We start from the raw sequence: 16,331 nt of genomic DNA on the forward strand, positions 1-16,331 counted from the left end.
TTGTTTGTTTGTCTTTTCAACTCCTCTCCCAAAATAAACTACATGAGTTCAGGATCTTGTTGTCTCGTTCTTTGATGCACCCCCAGTGCCTAGAACCACCCAGGTCAGTGACCATGGGCTGGACTAATGTCAAAGGGGTGAATGGAGCAGCTCGCTCTACCAGCTTCCCAAATACCAGAATGTGGTCCCTGCCTAAGCCAAGTGCATTACAGTCACCTGAGGGAGCTGGTTAAACGTACAAAGGCCCTGAGGCTCCAGTCCTAGGGGATCTGATTCAATAACTGCAGTGAGGTTCAGCCATCAGTATATTTTTACAAGCTCCTCTGAGAATTCTAAGGAGCAGTCAGAATGGGCAACTCTTGCACCTCTGCAACCAAACTTTCATTAGAGACCAAGATTGAGGCTGCAATAGTTGCAGTTCACACTCTGACCTCTAGAGGGAGCTTAAAGTTGCTCCCGTCACTCCACCCCCAGAAGGAGGGACTGTCTGCTATGGATCTGGGATGGATGTAATCTATGGTCAAGGGTGGAATAAACAGACTGCAATGGAACTAGACTTGGAAAAGTGTTCTTATTTCCTCCTAATGTGTTAGCACACTTATCTTACAATCAGCTGTCCTTTGGTGGGCCCTCTCTCAGAGGCTTTCTCTTTCTTCTTATGTACCTGGTATGACAGGTATGGGACATTCTTCATTAGGGAAAACTTGCCCCTTTGGAAAGCCAGGGGCAGGGATGGAGGCATGGACCAGGCAGCTCAGCCGGCATAGCCCTGGCTCTGTGAAAAAAGCCTCTTGTCTTCCTTAATCCCGTCCTCCTCCAGATCTTGGAGATGTTTAAGACCTGTAAGCCCAAGATGTGCATGTGGGTCTAGGAGGGTAGCAAGGAGCAGTCAGGTTGAGTGGTCCCCAGGCTGGGCTCCCGGCCAGAGGGGCCAAAGGGGGATGCAGCCCAGTTCTCTGGAACTTGGGCCCCGGTCTCTCTACTCATCACCAAGAGTGTACCTGCCTTCTTGTCCTTATGATATTGTTGGACTGTAATGTCTCCTTATGATCATCATTTTCTATTTTGTTTCAGACAACAAAGCATTGTCAGGGACTGAGAGAACCATTGCCAGTAAAGCCATTTTGAAATAACTCCTTGCTTCAGGAAGAGCTAAGATCCATTGAAATGGCTTAGTTGTGTGATGACATTTCCAAGAACTGAATCCAGTTGAGTTCACCAGCGTAACCACATAGCAACAAAGAGTGTACCAGCTTAAAGCATTATCTCTGCCCGGCTGCCTCGGGAAGGCAGGTGGTGGGATGGAACTCAAAGAATCCCATCTTGGTGCTCCTCCCCCAATACCTTCCACTCTTGTTTTGTAATTTCCCTCTCTGGATCCCTTGTTACCAAGAGACACAATAGGACAATGGCTACCACTTATTGGCTAGGTCCCATAGGGAGCTTTTGTTGGATGGAATAAAAGGACTGCAGTGGGACTGGTCTTGCCTGGTTGCAAACATCGTCTCATTTATGCCTACAAAGTAGGCGTCCTCATGCCCAATTTCAGATGAGGTTTCTAAGATGCAGAAAGGCTAGTTCACTGCCTGAAGTCACTCGCCCTGAATGCACATGCACGTATTTTGATTCTCTCTACCTCCCCCTTCCAGCCTGTAGGCTAAATCCTTTCTCTGATGGCCCAGAGCAGTGCAGAGGCAGCTGGCAGAGCCCCAAAGCAGGAAGCATCATGGAGGAGGTATCTCCACCGCTCAACAAACACCCACACACACGTTCTGCACAAGGTGAAAGGGGCCAGATAAGGAGCTCCTGGAAGTGGCGGTGTTATCGCTGTTTGTAGATCTACCTCTTGCTCTATCTCACTCCGTGGCTCTCTTTTCTGTGGCCTTGTAACCCGGGCCCAGCGCAGCTCTTGGGAACAAATCGTGAAGGAAAGAGACGAAACAAAGGAAAGATGATAAAAACTGCTGTGAAAGGTTAAATTCCCATGATTCTCTGTCACTGTTTAATGGATTTCTATGTTCTAAACAGACCTTTGGCTTTGCCTGCTGGGCAGGTGACCTCCAGGTAAATGAGTTTAGACTATGTTCCCTAATAAGAAATGTTCCCTTTTTCTCATACTCCACAAAGCCCCCTGAGTATGCAGACTCACACTCAATCCCCAAGCAGACAGATGTAGCCAGCTGTACACTGATGTCCACCTGAAACAGAAGTGGGGTACCCGGAGTGGTTTATCACAATATGCATGTATATTTCCAGCTCTACCATTTGTTCACTTAACAAATATTAACTGAGGTGATCTCTGCTACGTGTTGTGCATACGATGGGAAAAAGACACAAACTTTGTGCTTAAGATGCTCACAGCCCAGTGGACAGATAGGTATTTTGACATAATGAGGTAAGAGATGGAGTCTAGATCCTAAAAGAGGAATCCTGGAGGAAGTGTCTAGAACTTTCTGCAGAAGTCAGGGAAGGCAACATGAGCTGAGACATAGTCTTTGGGGATGGCCTCAGTGTCTTCATCTGAAAAACAGGCTTAACAATAGCACCAACTTCAGCGCCAACATGGAAATGAAATGCAGCTGTGTACATAAAGCGCTCAATCCAGGGCCTGGAATAAAGTTTCAATGATGTTAGCCACTCAGATTAGTATTAACAGAATTACTGAGTCCCCACATACAGATGTAGATAGATAGAAATGATTAAGTAGAAGATACGTATCTTTCATTTTCTAGAGCCAGGTCCCGACTTTAATGCTAGGATAGTTTGATTGTTAGGCGAGTGACTCCTACTGGCCAAGTGTGGAATTGCACTTCTGCCCTATTAGCCACTGTGTATTTTCTAGGCAAAGAGGAAATGTGCTGAGCTCTGAAAAAAGAAGGATGGGAAACTCATATCTGGGAGGGGAGCTCATGCAACAGTGAAGAAAGTGTGGGGAGATGATGAAAAGGCTGTGAAGCATCCTTAAGCAGAACAGGGCTTTGGTAGACAATTATGATACCGGTACCTCAGGAGACTGAAAATGCTCATAACCTCTTCTCTGTTTTCAAAGAAGTCTTTTGAGAATGAGGATCCTTCTTCCAACCCTTATTCTTCACAAGCCAATGATTACACAACAAATAAAGTTCATTTTTCCTGAAATTCACTTTAGAGTGAGTTTGCCTACAAAGCTGGCTCGATGAGCAGTCACTGCTATTCTCCTTGTCAGGAAAGTACAGTATATTCCACAGACCACAGAAAAAACGTTCAGCTATCTACAGCAGGCTGTCCAACAGAACTTTCTGCGATGTTGGAAATGTTCCGTTCCTGCTCTGTCCAATATGGCAGCCACTGATTACTTGTGGTTAGTGAGCTTTTAAAATGTGGCTGGTCTGAACAAGAAAATGAATTTCTAATTTAATGTGATTTAATTTAATTTACACTTGAATAGCTACATGTGATTAGTGGCTACCATATTGGGCAGCACAGACCCAGGGCTGTACACTTCCTTGAATCCATTCTAGAGTTTTGTCGTCTTTTCCTATCATTTGGCCCAACCATAGGGCAAAGTGTCCAAGGTGCAGGACTTTGCCACCTCCTCCTATTTCCCTGTTCACCTACCTCACCCCTAAGGGATCTAAAAGCCAAGACCTTCCCAAATGTTGGGCTGGAGTTCTTGTTAACCCCCAAAGGGTGATCCCTTTTGCTTCACACAAGTCCATCAGCTCCCCCGGTTTACCCAAAGGATCCAATCCATTTGCTACACTTCTGAATACTTAGGGTGACCCCATTGCTAAGATAATGTCTTTAGGGCCAGAGGGGAGGCTGCTAGACTCTATACATGTTTTGGGCCATTTTGTGCCCACTGGGCTGAGCGGGCAGCGGCAGCCCCATCATCACAATGCCCTGCTTTTCCCTTTTAAAGGGACTGGAGACACAGCCCTGGCTGGTCCTGTGTAATCTATTCATTTCCTTCCAAGCCCGGCTCTGTAAGCTCATTCATGGAGGATGGGCAAAGGAAGCTGGGGAGGGAAGCAAACACACGTACAGAAAACAAACAACACTCGGCAGCTCCCTGTTTAGGGGAGTGGGTGAGGGGGGAGACACGGATCGGGGGATGAAGCTGTCGGGCTTGTCTAGAGCAGGGAGTCTGGCTGAGGAAGGAGCCTGGGGCTTCCACTGCTGTTTCTCCCACTCTCTCCAAAAGCCCTGCTACGGTCTTGGCTCCTGGAGCCCCTATCTTGGTAAGCTCTTATCTCTCTCCATTCAGCTGGCTCCTTGGGGAAAGAAAGGGTAGGTGAGGAAAGGCCAGAGTGGCAGAAGGTAAAGAGATGACTGGCAGCATGGGGCCATTTCCTGGAATTTGCTCCCATCCTTGGTCCCCTCCTCACCATCACAGACAGGGCACACAGGGCTCCTGCGGTCCCAAGGAGAGAACCAAGTCAGCTGAACCCGCTACCTCCATCCAGCCATAGAATCAAAAGGGCCCAAGCATTTGGCTGGAGTGGGTCATTTGCATATGATTTGCATACATCTGCATCCCTCCCTCATTCCAGACGCCCTCAGTCAAAGGATGTGAAATGAAATAAAATAAATTAATTAGTGCAGCCTACTATAGCCCGATATGCAGGACCTGACACCCATAAGAGAAGTAACTGATTTTTAAAGCAATCAATGTGATCATGGGCCAGGATGGAGATAGCAGGGGTGGGGAGGTGAAGAGGGGCTCTCAGCACTGGGGTGGAAAAGGGGAAGGAAAGTGTCTGCCCTGAAGCTGGGCATTTCTTCCTGCCCCAGCCTTATCCCTCATCTTCAGAGAACACAGAGGTGAGCCATGTGGAAGTCTGCTCCTGGTTTCCTACACCTGGGCCAGGCTCTGGCATTGCCCCCACCCTGGCGGCTACCCCTGCAGGGAGATCTTCACCACTGATGCAGGAACATTCAATTTCAAACAAGAGTGAGGCTAGTGACTTCAAGGAATGCGAAGGCAACCAGGTGCCTATTGGTATTTTCCTGTCTCCAAGCTCCCTCCCACCTTCACTCCTATTATCTGTTCCCATTGGGTCTCCATATTTCTCTCTGCCAGTTGGGCAGGTCTCTCACTACCCCTCACTCCTATCCCAGCCGCGTGGTGATATCCAGCAGTAAGCTGGAGTTAATTTATCCCAGTCCTTCTGCCAGGTGCTAATGAGATGCTCACAGCATGTGTCAGCCAAGCAGTTCCCGTATCATGTAAATACGCCTCTTAGTGATTCAGTTCATGGCACTATTTAACATATGCCGTGACTTTCTCTAGGCCAGTTGATCTATTCGGGATGGAAACCTCATCTGAAGCTCAGGCCCTGTGGGAAGCCAAATGTCAGTTTCACACCTGTGCATCCCAGGCTGCCGCGAGCTTGGGTGGAGGACCAGAGAGGAGATTCTAAGCGGGGAGGGTTACAATGCTAAGATGGAGAACAATGACGTTGGTTAAAAGGAGCCCAGGTTACAGTGGCCAGCCAGATATCAGCGACCAGCAAATGATGAATCAACAGCCAAGAATGTAAGAAGGAACAGCAAGGATAGGATGATTCAAAGCAAGACTGGACCAAGAGCAAGGAGCCAAGAAGCCCAGTTCTGAGTCAAGGCTGAATGGTGAGTGTGCCCCAGGAGGATTCCCTAACACGGGGTTTCCTTGCATGACACCACGGGTGTGACAGTAGCTTGAAGGAGAAAAGGAACTAGTTCTAGATGCCTGATAGCCAAACTGTGCCCACCTGGCCCTCCACCTTCCACCTCCTCTCCCCACGGCCCACCGCCCACTTCCACGCTCCATCTGTTCCACCCAGAGCGGTTCCACTTGACTGTGTCACCACTGGTTTCACTGAAGAAAGGGCCACCCAACTTACAAAGGTTAGATCAGGGGCCAGTAGACTCTGGTTGGTGGACCAAATCAGCCTATAGCCAGCCTGTTTTAGTATGACCCACGAACCATGGCTTTTTACCTTTCTCCATGGTTGAAGAAAAATATTTTTAAAAAGGAAAAGAATATTTTTTTGACATGTGAAAATTACATGAAATTCAAGGGTCTATGAATAAAATTTTATGGAGCCCTGCCATGCCCTTCCATTGACACGTTGCCCCTGGCTGTTTTCACATGACAACACAGAGCTGAGTACTTGCGACAGAGACCATATGGTCCCCAGAGAGGAAAATATTTACTATCTGGGCCTTACCAAAAAAAAAAAAAAAAAAAAAATCACCAACCCCTGTTGTAGATCATGGAAGGGGAGTTCTCCACCTAACTCGTTTCCAAGATGGAAACGAGTGCAAACCTGAGTGTGGCACTGCAAGAAGGTTAGCGTCAACCGGACCTCCTCCTGAGCCCAGCCAGCCCTGAATCCCTTGTAGTAAAGGGAGACCAGGCTGGGATGCCCGGTCCAGACACACAGATATTTCTGCCAGTGGCTACAAAGGCCAACAGTTGTTCCCAAGACCCGAAGCTGGTTCTCCTGTTGCTAACACCTGGGCCCTGGGCAGGTGGACACCAGCTCACCTCTAACAACATCCCTTCTCAGACCTTAGACGTTGGGGTGCCAGATCTCAGCACTAGTCCTATGTGGGATCCAATTAGGAGGTAGACTATGTCTATCATTTGATTTCTAAGAAGGCAGGAAGCTGTCCTGTTCTCCTCTCTCCCCTGCCAAAAACATCACCCAAAGCCACATGCCCGAAATTCCACCCTTCAATGTTCCTTAGTTGTTACACAGCAGTCAGGCCTGCAGGGTGCTTAGTAACTCACACTTGGTACTAATGGGGTTTCCTGAGCATAAGGGCACATTAGGGACACAGAAGAGGCCAGACTGAGATAGATCCTGAGGGCAGAAGAGAAAGCTGGGCAAAGGGGCCTTTGAGGAGGGTTTCGGTAAAAGATGGAGACCTGGCAGAGCATACAGGCAGCTCAGGGCTGGGTTAGGGCTGAAGACATAGCCAAGCCTGTGAGGGTCTCTACCCTCATCCCTGGCCATGGGCATGGAGGGGCAGTGGCGGGGACTTACCCGGTACCACACGATCTCACGCATGCGGCCATCCGTCTTGAAGTTACACTTCAAGGTCACGGCATCACCAGCCACCACAGGTGGGAGAGGCTCAATGTTGACAGTCAAGTAGCCTGTGGAAGAAAGGAGAGAGAGGCAGTGAGGGCATGAGCTGATCCGGAGGACTGGGCCGACTGGTGGAGGCGGGGGAGGAGCTGGCACAACTGTAGGGGGCGCTGTTTGCACTGAAGTCCATGTGAGTGGTGACTGTGGACCTGAGGGGAGCTCATCACACTCTTTTTTCTCATTGATGCTGCCCTTTCTGAGAACCTCCCTGGCTCCCATGGATCCATCCAATCCTGAAAACTCTCTGTAGGATGGATCTTCCCATGAGAGTAGGACCTGTTGGCACCTGGAGTAAGCGTATCAAGGTATTTCTACAAGAAATCCCAGAGACATGGGTCTGTGGTCAAACTCTGCACCTCCATCTATCCTTTTAGAAAGCCTCAATATGTGTAAGCTCTGTAGGAAAGGAACATGCTGAAATTCATTTAACCCAGCGTTTCCAAACCTATGTGAAACAGGTCCTTAGCCAGCTTTTAAACCCTATCAGCATCCCATGCAGCCAGGGTCCCTGGAACATTGGGGTGTGGAGTGCTGGGTGCCTATACCTCTCCATTCCCAGCCTCACAAAATTGCTCCTGATGAGAGGGGACAATAGCCCTGGGAAACTGCTGTTTGCTTCCTGAACCCCCAAATCTCCCATCACACACACCCTGCTGCCCAGAGGGAGGGGCAGTTCTAACCCCCGGGCCGTGGCCATGGTGATGGTTGTGGGGTGGTAACGGGCTGACTGGTTGGGAAGGCATCTCACAGCTCTGCAAACACAGACGATGCTTCTCCCCTATCAGCTGCCCCTGGAATCCCTGCCCAGCTCCCAGGATCTGGGACTCTTCCCCTGGTGGACACACCCTAGGGAACACTGATGCCTTCACATCAAAGTCCAGCCTGCTGAGGTCCCTGACCCTCCCCTCTGCCTCCGAGAGATTCGTCCTCAGGGCAAGGTGCCCACTCCAGCTCAGCTAGGGACCTCGTTCTTGGGCTGATCGTCCAGGCTCATCTGATTGGCTTCCTGCCGGCTGATGTCCAGCCATTGATCTAATGGATCAATCCAGTCTGATTGTCTTAATGAGAAAACTAGCCAGAATGGGCTCGGGGATTTCAATTGTGCAGGCAACCTGAGCGGATGGAGCCCAGGGGCCTGACCCCTGCCTGGAACTTAATGGTTACAACACTCTAGGGGAAAAAAAGAAAAAGAAAAAGGAACTGACTTTGGGGTCGATTTGGAAGCTGGCGTCAAACTGGACCTGTGTGGTCCAAGGCACCAGGTCCCAATGCCCAAGGTATGGGGGTAAGCCTGGGGCTCACCCCCGAGGCAGCCTCTAACTTAAACAGGAGGTTAGGCTCGCAGGGAGCCTCAGAGCCCACGTGGCTGGTGAGAGCAGGGACCAAGCTAACTGGAAGGAAGGACCGACCTTCTGCCTCCTCCACGCCTCATTTATTCAGCCCCAAAGTTTGCTCCCACCTGCTCTGAGCGGGCCCTGTGCAGGATCCCGGAAGCAGGATGGCTCGAGCACTGCCCTGCTCTCCAGGAATGCACAGATCCACACCATCACACCACGTGGGCGAAAGTAATGGTAGACAGAGGTGGGGGACTATGGGAGGGGAGGGAGAAAACTTGGTCCAGTCTGGATGGTCAAGGAAGTCCCCAAGCCCAGCCAGTGCCACACCACGACAAACACAGAGGCCGCCTGCAGGGGGAAGAACCCCAGGGGGAAGGAGGACTCTGGGACAAGCCAAGTTGAGCGTGAAATAGTAGGAATGGCTCACATTTCCATGGTACACACTCTATGCCAGACACTGTGCTACGTGCTTAATACACACTCATTTAATTGTCATGACAATCCTAGGAGAGAGGAACTAGTATTATTCCGACTTTTCACAGGGAAAAAGAGAGGCAAAGGAACCTACCAAGATAGCACAGCTTTAAGTGGCAGAGCTGGGATTCAAATCCAGATCCTCTGGTCCCATTGTGACTACCACGCTGTACTCAGCCTAGTGATGGAAGAGGTGAGGAAGGGCCAGCAAACATTTCACATCCAGCCCTGGGGGGACCGGGGTGTGTTGCTGGGGGGCCAAGACAAGATGATCTGATCCCAGCTGCGAATGTTCCCAGCCTTGGGCTGATTCCCCCGCCCCAGGATCATCTTTCCAGTGGGGCTGCCCTCTCCTAGGGGTGGGAGGTGTCACCTTTGGAGCTACAGCTATGAGTTGAGCATCATCAGTCCAGATGGCTGAGGTGCTCAAGACCAGAGAGCAGCCCCTCCCACCGGAAGGAGACAGGAAGGACACATTCTCAGATGCATCAATCTCCCAGCCAGCCCACGGGGGGAGCAGATGGTGCACGTGAGGCGGGCCAGGGCGGGATACCAGCTTGCGCGGCCACCATTTCTTGGCCAGTCCTGAGGGAATCACAGGTGTAAATCCGGTGGGGATTGAGGGGAATGTTGGGAGACTCTGGTAACTGGCGATCGTGTTGGGAGCACCAGCAGGTGTAGCAGGTGTCTGGGGCATACCATTCACAGGGGCAGCCCAGGGCGAGGGCAGAGGAAGCCCACGGCAGAGAGAAGAGAGGGGGTCCTTGGGACACCGGAAGAGGAGAATTAAAAGGTGGGTGCCTTCATGGGGTGGTTCTGACCCCTTCAGACAGCATTTCTCGGCGTGAATAGAGAATAGGGAGCTTCTAGTAAATGTTTCAGGCAACAAGATTCCTACCATCAATTTCTAAGAGTGTGAAATTTTAGGTTAAATGAAATTAAACATGGTCCTTCCCTCCAAGACATCTCAAGAACTTTGCTCTCTTTCCTTCTTTCTGTCTTGCCTTCTTTCATTAAAAAAATAGAGAGAAAAAAACCTTATTCAGAATCTATTCAGTACCCGGTACTGTTCCAGACACTAGGGATACAGAAGAGGCAGGTCCTGCCCCCGTACAACTGATGTTCCTGCAGAGGAGATGATAATCAAATAAACAAATGATGGGAAATATGTCAAGGAGTGATTAAGTGTAATTAATAAAGAAAAGCAAATCAGGGTAAAGCAAGAGAGAGCAGTAGGGGAGGAGTTGCTCTGGACTGGGCAGCCAGAGGAACATGTGAGCCACGTGTGTGTCTAGGGGGAGAGCATTCCACGGAGAGGACACCACACGTGCAAAAGTCCTGAAGCTGGAGTGTGCTAGTGACTCTCCAAACTTGGGCTGTGGTGGGCAGTTTTTTCATAACATCACACACTCCAGAGTCCGTATTTGGTTGAGCACCTTGTAGGACTAGAACCAGGGCTGGGACCAGGGTGGGGCAAGTGAGATGCACAGGGTACCAGATTTATGGAGGTACTCACTCCCACAGCAGGACCTTAAGTCCTGCTGGTCTCGTCCTGGTTCCCGCCCTCCTAGAGTCCTTTGGAACAAACACTAGGAAACACCTTTCTCAGCTGAGGTGGAAATGACCCTGTCTCCCATTGCCGAGGTCCCCTTACTTGGAGCCACAGAGGGTGGGGGGAGGCTGAGCGCAGCCTCCCCCTTCTCAGCCCCGCTGGGAACGGCTGGAGCCAGCTCCAGGCCACAGAGCAGGCAGGAGACCTCAGCTCTAAGGATTAAAGCCTCCTTTCCTGGGCGCGTGGCACGTTCCGGTCTTCCCAGAACTTTCCTGTCCATTTTCCCACTGGCTTTTGCAGCAGCCTGTGCCTGCCGTCCCTGTAAGATGCTGCGATTACTGCGGATGTCACACTGGAGTGCGATTGTCTGTTTGCACATCTGCCTCTCCTTCTGGAACGCGAATTTCATTAATATCAATAGAGTATTAAAATAAGAATACAAGGGCCGCTTTTTGAGCTTTCTTCTGTGTAGGCAGTCTCGGTGTGAATATTTCTCTGTCACGAAGGAGGAGTCATAGTTCAAAGAGGTGAAGGACCGGGCTCAGTACGACTGCCATGGAAACAGCGAAGCCAGGATTTGAACCCAGATCTGTCTGATTCTGAAGCCAGGCTTTCCACCACCTTTGCCACCGCCCGGAGCAGAATCATGTGGTTTGTTGAGGTCATGTGAGGATTCTAGGGGTTGCCCCGATGGGCTGATGCATTGACTTCATCAGAAGCCTGGCTCTCAGATAGGGTAGATGGTGACCATCTGGGGTGGGATCAGGCCCAAGCGAGGGATGGTGGACAGAGGGGAGACCCCACTCCCTCCAAGCTTGAAAGGCTCACAATGAACTTCAGGCTCCCTCGGCCTTTCCTACCCAAGGCGAGGACAAGCCTCAGGCAATGCTTGAGCTCTAAGCCTGGGGTCTGGAGGTGGGATCACTGGCCTGGGGGAGGGAGGGACTTGAACGCAGACCACAAGGTAATTTTCTGACAGATGTACCAGGTGAGGACTGCATCAGCCCCAATCAGCACCTGGATCACAGGTGAGAAATCACCTTCCCAGACACAGACGCACACTGGAGAGGGAACAGCAAGGGTTCATGGTCAAGGAGTTTTTTGCAAAAGAAAAACACAGGGAAAGTTCTCCTCTAGGTCCGAATAACATTCCTCTAGTTTCTATTTCACAAAATTCCATCAGCTTCTGAAGACTCTGCTCTGGCTCTTTCTCTGAAAAGACCCTCCCTCACTTTCCTTGCTTCTCCCACCCACATGCCTCCAACAAATTTGAAGTCAGTTATCTGGTTCAAGTTTCTTGCCCCACCACTCAGTTGTGACCCAGGCAAGTTATATGGCCTCCATAGGACTCAGTTTCCCCATGTGTAACGTGGACACTGGGACAATCACGGGGTCCAACGTGGAGAAGCACATTCCAGGGGCTTGTTTACTGTAAGTCCTGTTCACAGGGTGGTGCCCCTGAGCAGGGCGAGGCAGCGCCATGCTTCTGCATCCCCCAGATCCTTATTCCCTCCCACTTCTCACTGTCCAGGTTGGAGGTGAGAAGAGTGGATTCTGACACCTGGAAGCTGGTCAGGGAGTAGGAGATTCAGAGACGACCAGCTTAGCCAGACGCAATCTGGACTTGGATCAGAGCCAGGAGACCCATGCAAAATCCTCCCCACAAGGCAGAGGACAGAAGAGCAAAGAGAAGAGATCTAAGAAAGGCCCCTGCTGCCAGGACCCCCAAATCAAGCCCCTAAGGGCCGTGGGAGGGGGCAGCTGAGCGGACAGGGGTGGGGAGAGACCGGCTCATCCACCAGCCAGGAAGCAGTGATACCGCAGGAAGAGTACGAGAAACATGAGTTCTGTCTCAGCTGTGCTGCCAACCAGCTCTGGCCCCTCGGGCAGGTTGCCCCACTCTCTGGACCTCAGTTTTCCTCATCTGTAAAACGAGGGGAGAACTTCTTTTTCATGGCCTTCAGATGTTAGCTGAGCCTGAATCCTGGCCCCTTTGTGCCTTGTACGACTCAACATCATTTTTCCAAGAAGTGAACCCACCAATTAATCAGCACCAACTAAAGATAGAGCTCTGTCTTTCTCAGCATTAAATTTGCCACCAATCAGCCTCCTCCCCTCCACCCCCCTGGCAAGCATGGTATCGAGAAGAAGATCAGGAGTGGAAATGGATTCATCTTAACTAAGCAGTTCATTATCCAGAATGGGGCCATCACTCTCCCCCTCTATCTCTGACAGCATTTACGCCACTCCTGTTAAGATACATTTAGCAAAATCGCAGGCAATATTTAGGAACCAGGCACCCTCCCAATGAGGTGATGACAAATGGCTCCTCTATCCGGAAACTCGCCTTGCAATATCCCAGCATCACTCCTCTCCCCCTTCCCAGCTCAGGGGAGACGTTTCTAGAAGGCTGGCTCACGTCTGGCCCCAGGGGTGGACAAGAGTCAGTAAGGGTTTCCTTGGGAGGGGTACAGGCCTGCCTGGATATACTGAAAAGAGGCATGAACTATATTAGGGCAACCAGATGTCTCAGTCTGCCCAGGACTGGAAGGTTCCCTGGGATGAGGGCTTTCCGTGCTAAAACTAGCAAGTCCTTGGCACACACATTGGTCACCATGGTTACAATCCCATCATGGCCCACAGATGGCCCTGGCTAAATCATTTAAACCTCTCCACCTATTTCAATAATAGGGGTAACTATCCCTGCCTTGACTAACTCTAAGGACTAGTGGGAGTAAATGCTGACCACCCCTGATGCTTGCCCCCTCGTGGGTGCTCAGTAGGTGGTTACGCTAGTTAAAGGCGTCACTTGTGAGATTAGGATTTGTCTTGGTCTTCCTGCATCCACTGATGTCCTTCAATCATCCTCCACCAGCAGCCAGAGTGCTTCCTCTCAAATGCACGTCCTGGCTTTTGCAAGGGCCTTCAGAGTTCCCCATCACTCCTTAGAATAAGGTGCAAACCCTCCCTGGGGTCACCTGGCGCTGGTCTAGCTCTCATTCCCCACCCAGGTCCTGCTGCATTCTGCCCTTCCTCACATGCAGCTTCTCTCTCACCTCTGGACCCTAGCACAGGCTGTCCCCTCTGTCCCAAGCCCTCATTCTTTACTTGGGTCACTCCCCCTCATCCTTCAAGGATTTGTGGAAATCTCACTTCCTCAAGAAGCCTCTCCCTGACTCCCCAGGCTATCAGAGTCCCCCAGACACCCTTACCTTCTTGCTGTTTAGGACACTGAAAGTTACTTGTAATGATGTTTGCACTGTATGTTCTCAGTACACAAGGTCACAGACTGCTTCTATTTGCTGTGTTACCCGTGTGCCTGTTACAGTGCCCAGATCAGAGTATGTGTTGAATGGAGGAACAAATCAATTCTGTCCATCCCCTAGATTGTTCTGTAATTAGACTGAGCAGAGTTCCCAGGAAGGCCCTCTCAGAAGCACCTCTTCCCTGTGGGCCTTGTCTGAGGCATCCCAAGTCAAGGGCCACCATGACTCCAGGTGCTTCCTGAACCTGCCTCTTTGACCACAATTGCTTGGACAGGCATTGGTGTCACCTTGGCATGTCCAGTGGTCTCTCCTGGAGGTCAGGTAGGAGAACTCCATCCAACAGAGGAAATCAGCACTGGGTGGCGAGTGGCCACCCATCAGGGGTGGAAGGACATAAGACGTAACGAGTAAGTCCGCAGATAGCACGTTGGTAGAGCAGAGACCGCACGCAGCAGAAGCCATGGGTAGAAGCACTTGCTGAACCACTGTACAGCAGGGTCCTGGAGCGGGAAAGTGGGCGTCCACCTGAGCAGGGTGACTGCCAGAGCCGGCAGGCTCAGTGTCAGGGGACAGAGCTGCTGATGCATCCTGAACAATGTCCTTTTAAGAACGCTGTGCTGAACAGCTGTCCTGGCTCCCTCACTTTTCCCAGTAGCATCCTCACTTGCAGCAGATGGATTAGGAACCCCTCGTGCCGGGCACTGTGCTGCTACTTGATGCCCCACTTAGATGTCTTTAGGCCTCCCAAATGAACTGGTCCAAAATGGAAGGGATGTTTTCCCCTCCTTCTCCCCAGTTCAGGGAACACCAGCAAGTGTTGCAGACTCTGTGAAATAAATCCAGAATCAAACTCCCTCACCTCTCCACACTGCCGCGCTGGGCCAAGCCACCGTCATTTATTGCTGGTCTACTGCTATGCTTCCTAGCACTCACCTGGTCCTCTCACTCTCACCTTCATCCCTGCCCGCCTCTCTGATTTCATCTCCCCTCACTCTCTCCCTCATTCACTCCACCCACACACAACAAAAACTGCTGATCCCTGAATACTCTGAGTATATCCTCACCTCAGGTCCTTTGCACTTGCGGCTCCCACCTCCCAGAGCAATCTTTCCCCAGACACACATATGCCTCAAGTTCACAATTCTTTCTCTGCTCAAATGCCTCCTCTTTGGAGAGCCCTTTGCTAACCATCCCATATAGCATCCCAGTCATTCTCCAACTCTTTACCCTGCTTTAATCTTTTCTAGGCATTTATTACTGTCTAATACATATTTTTTGTTTATTGTCTGCTGATATTTCCCCCTAACTCCAACACTCAACTGGGTTGTAAGCTCCATGACAGCAGAGATTTTGTGTGTGTGTGTTTCAATATTTTTTTCTTTTCCCTGTTCTTCACATTGGATAATTTCTATTGATCTATTTCAAGTTCACTGACTCCTCTGTCATCTCTACCCTGCTACTGAGTCTATCCAGTGGGTTTTAAAATTTCAGTTAGTGTATTTTTCATTTCTAAAATTTCCACTTGATACTTCTTTATATCTTCTACTTCTTTGCTGAACCTATCTATTTTATTGTTTGTTTCTAGATGATTTGTGATTGCTTGTTCAAGTATCTTTGTTGCTTCAAAGTCCTTGTCAGATAATTCCAACATAGGTGTCAATCTCATCATTGGAGTCTATTGATCATCTTCCCCCATGTGATTTGAGAATTTCATGGTTCTTCGTACATCGTGTGATTTTAATCTTTATCTGAACATTTTAAGTATTACTTTGGGAGACTCTAGGTCTTGTTTATATTAATTCTTTCAGCAGTACTTTGATTTCTGGTCCAAACTGCCTGTTAGTATTTATGCTTCAGATTTTTCAACTAGATGTCAATACATTCTGTCCAGGTCTCATAGTTGAATTAATGGAAGATAAAGGGAGGCTGGTCTTTACTCCATCTCACCATAACCAGAAGTCCTTGAGTTTGTATTTTTCAATCACTACTTTATCCCTAGAAATTAGAACTGTTCCTGGAACCTGATAGGAGTGCAATAAATATATGTTAAATAAATGGGGAAAAAATGAGTAAATGAACATGTGATCAGTGTTTGGTAATTTTCAAAGGGTATCTGTAATAATTATCTCCTCAATCACCATTGTGACCCTGGGGGATAGCGTCCCCATTTTAGAAGAGAGGAGACTGAGGCTCAGAGATACAGAATGACTTCCTCATGATCACACAGAGCCAGGTTTGGCAAGCAGGTCCTTTGATTCAGAATCCCATACTCTTCCACCATCCCACAGGAGCCCCCTACCTTTTGCTTCCAAATGGAGAAACTGGAAACAGGAGTAGGTAGAGCTATTGGTGCCCAGAAATACAAAAGAAATCTTGCTTGGGGTGTAGTGAGATCAGACACCATCAGGACACAGCACTTCCACAAGGGAGCAGCAGGAAGACTGATGGTTGAGGCCATTTTCAAGTTCAAAGCCAGCAGAATCCTGGGAAGGCCAGGAAGATGTGTCTGAGAACTTTTCTGGGAGAGAACTGAGGCTGGCTGGGTGAATTTGTCCCATCACATCCCTGACATACTGTCCTCCGA

The 16,331-nt window shown here is 49.8% G+C and overlaps 1 protein-coding gene across 1 annotated transcript in view; it reads right to left on the bottom strand.

Moving 5' to 3' along the window:
• IGSF21 (immunoglobin superfamily member 21) overlaps positions 1-16,331 on the bottom strand; it is a 234,731-nt gene that overhangs the window by 123,554 nt on the left and 94,846 nt on the right. The window contains exon 2 of the mRNA XM_031464194.2: positions 7,014-7,126. Coding sequence (XP_031320054.2) covers positions 7,014-7,126 — 113 coding nt within the window. The remainder of the gene's footprint in view (positions 1-7,013; positions 7,127-16,331) is intronic.

The sequence above is a fragment of the Camelus dromedarius genome, chromosome 14 (genome assembly GCF_036321535.1).
Source record: "Camelus dromedarius isolate mCamDro1 chromosome 14, mCamDro1.pat, whole genome shotgun sequence".
Classification (NCBI taxonomy): Eukaryota; Metazoa; Chordata; class Mammalia; order Artiodactyla; family Camelidae; genus Camelus; species Camelus dromedarius.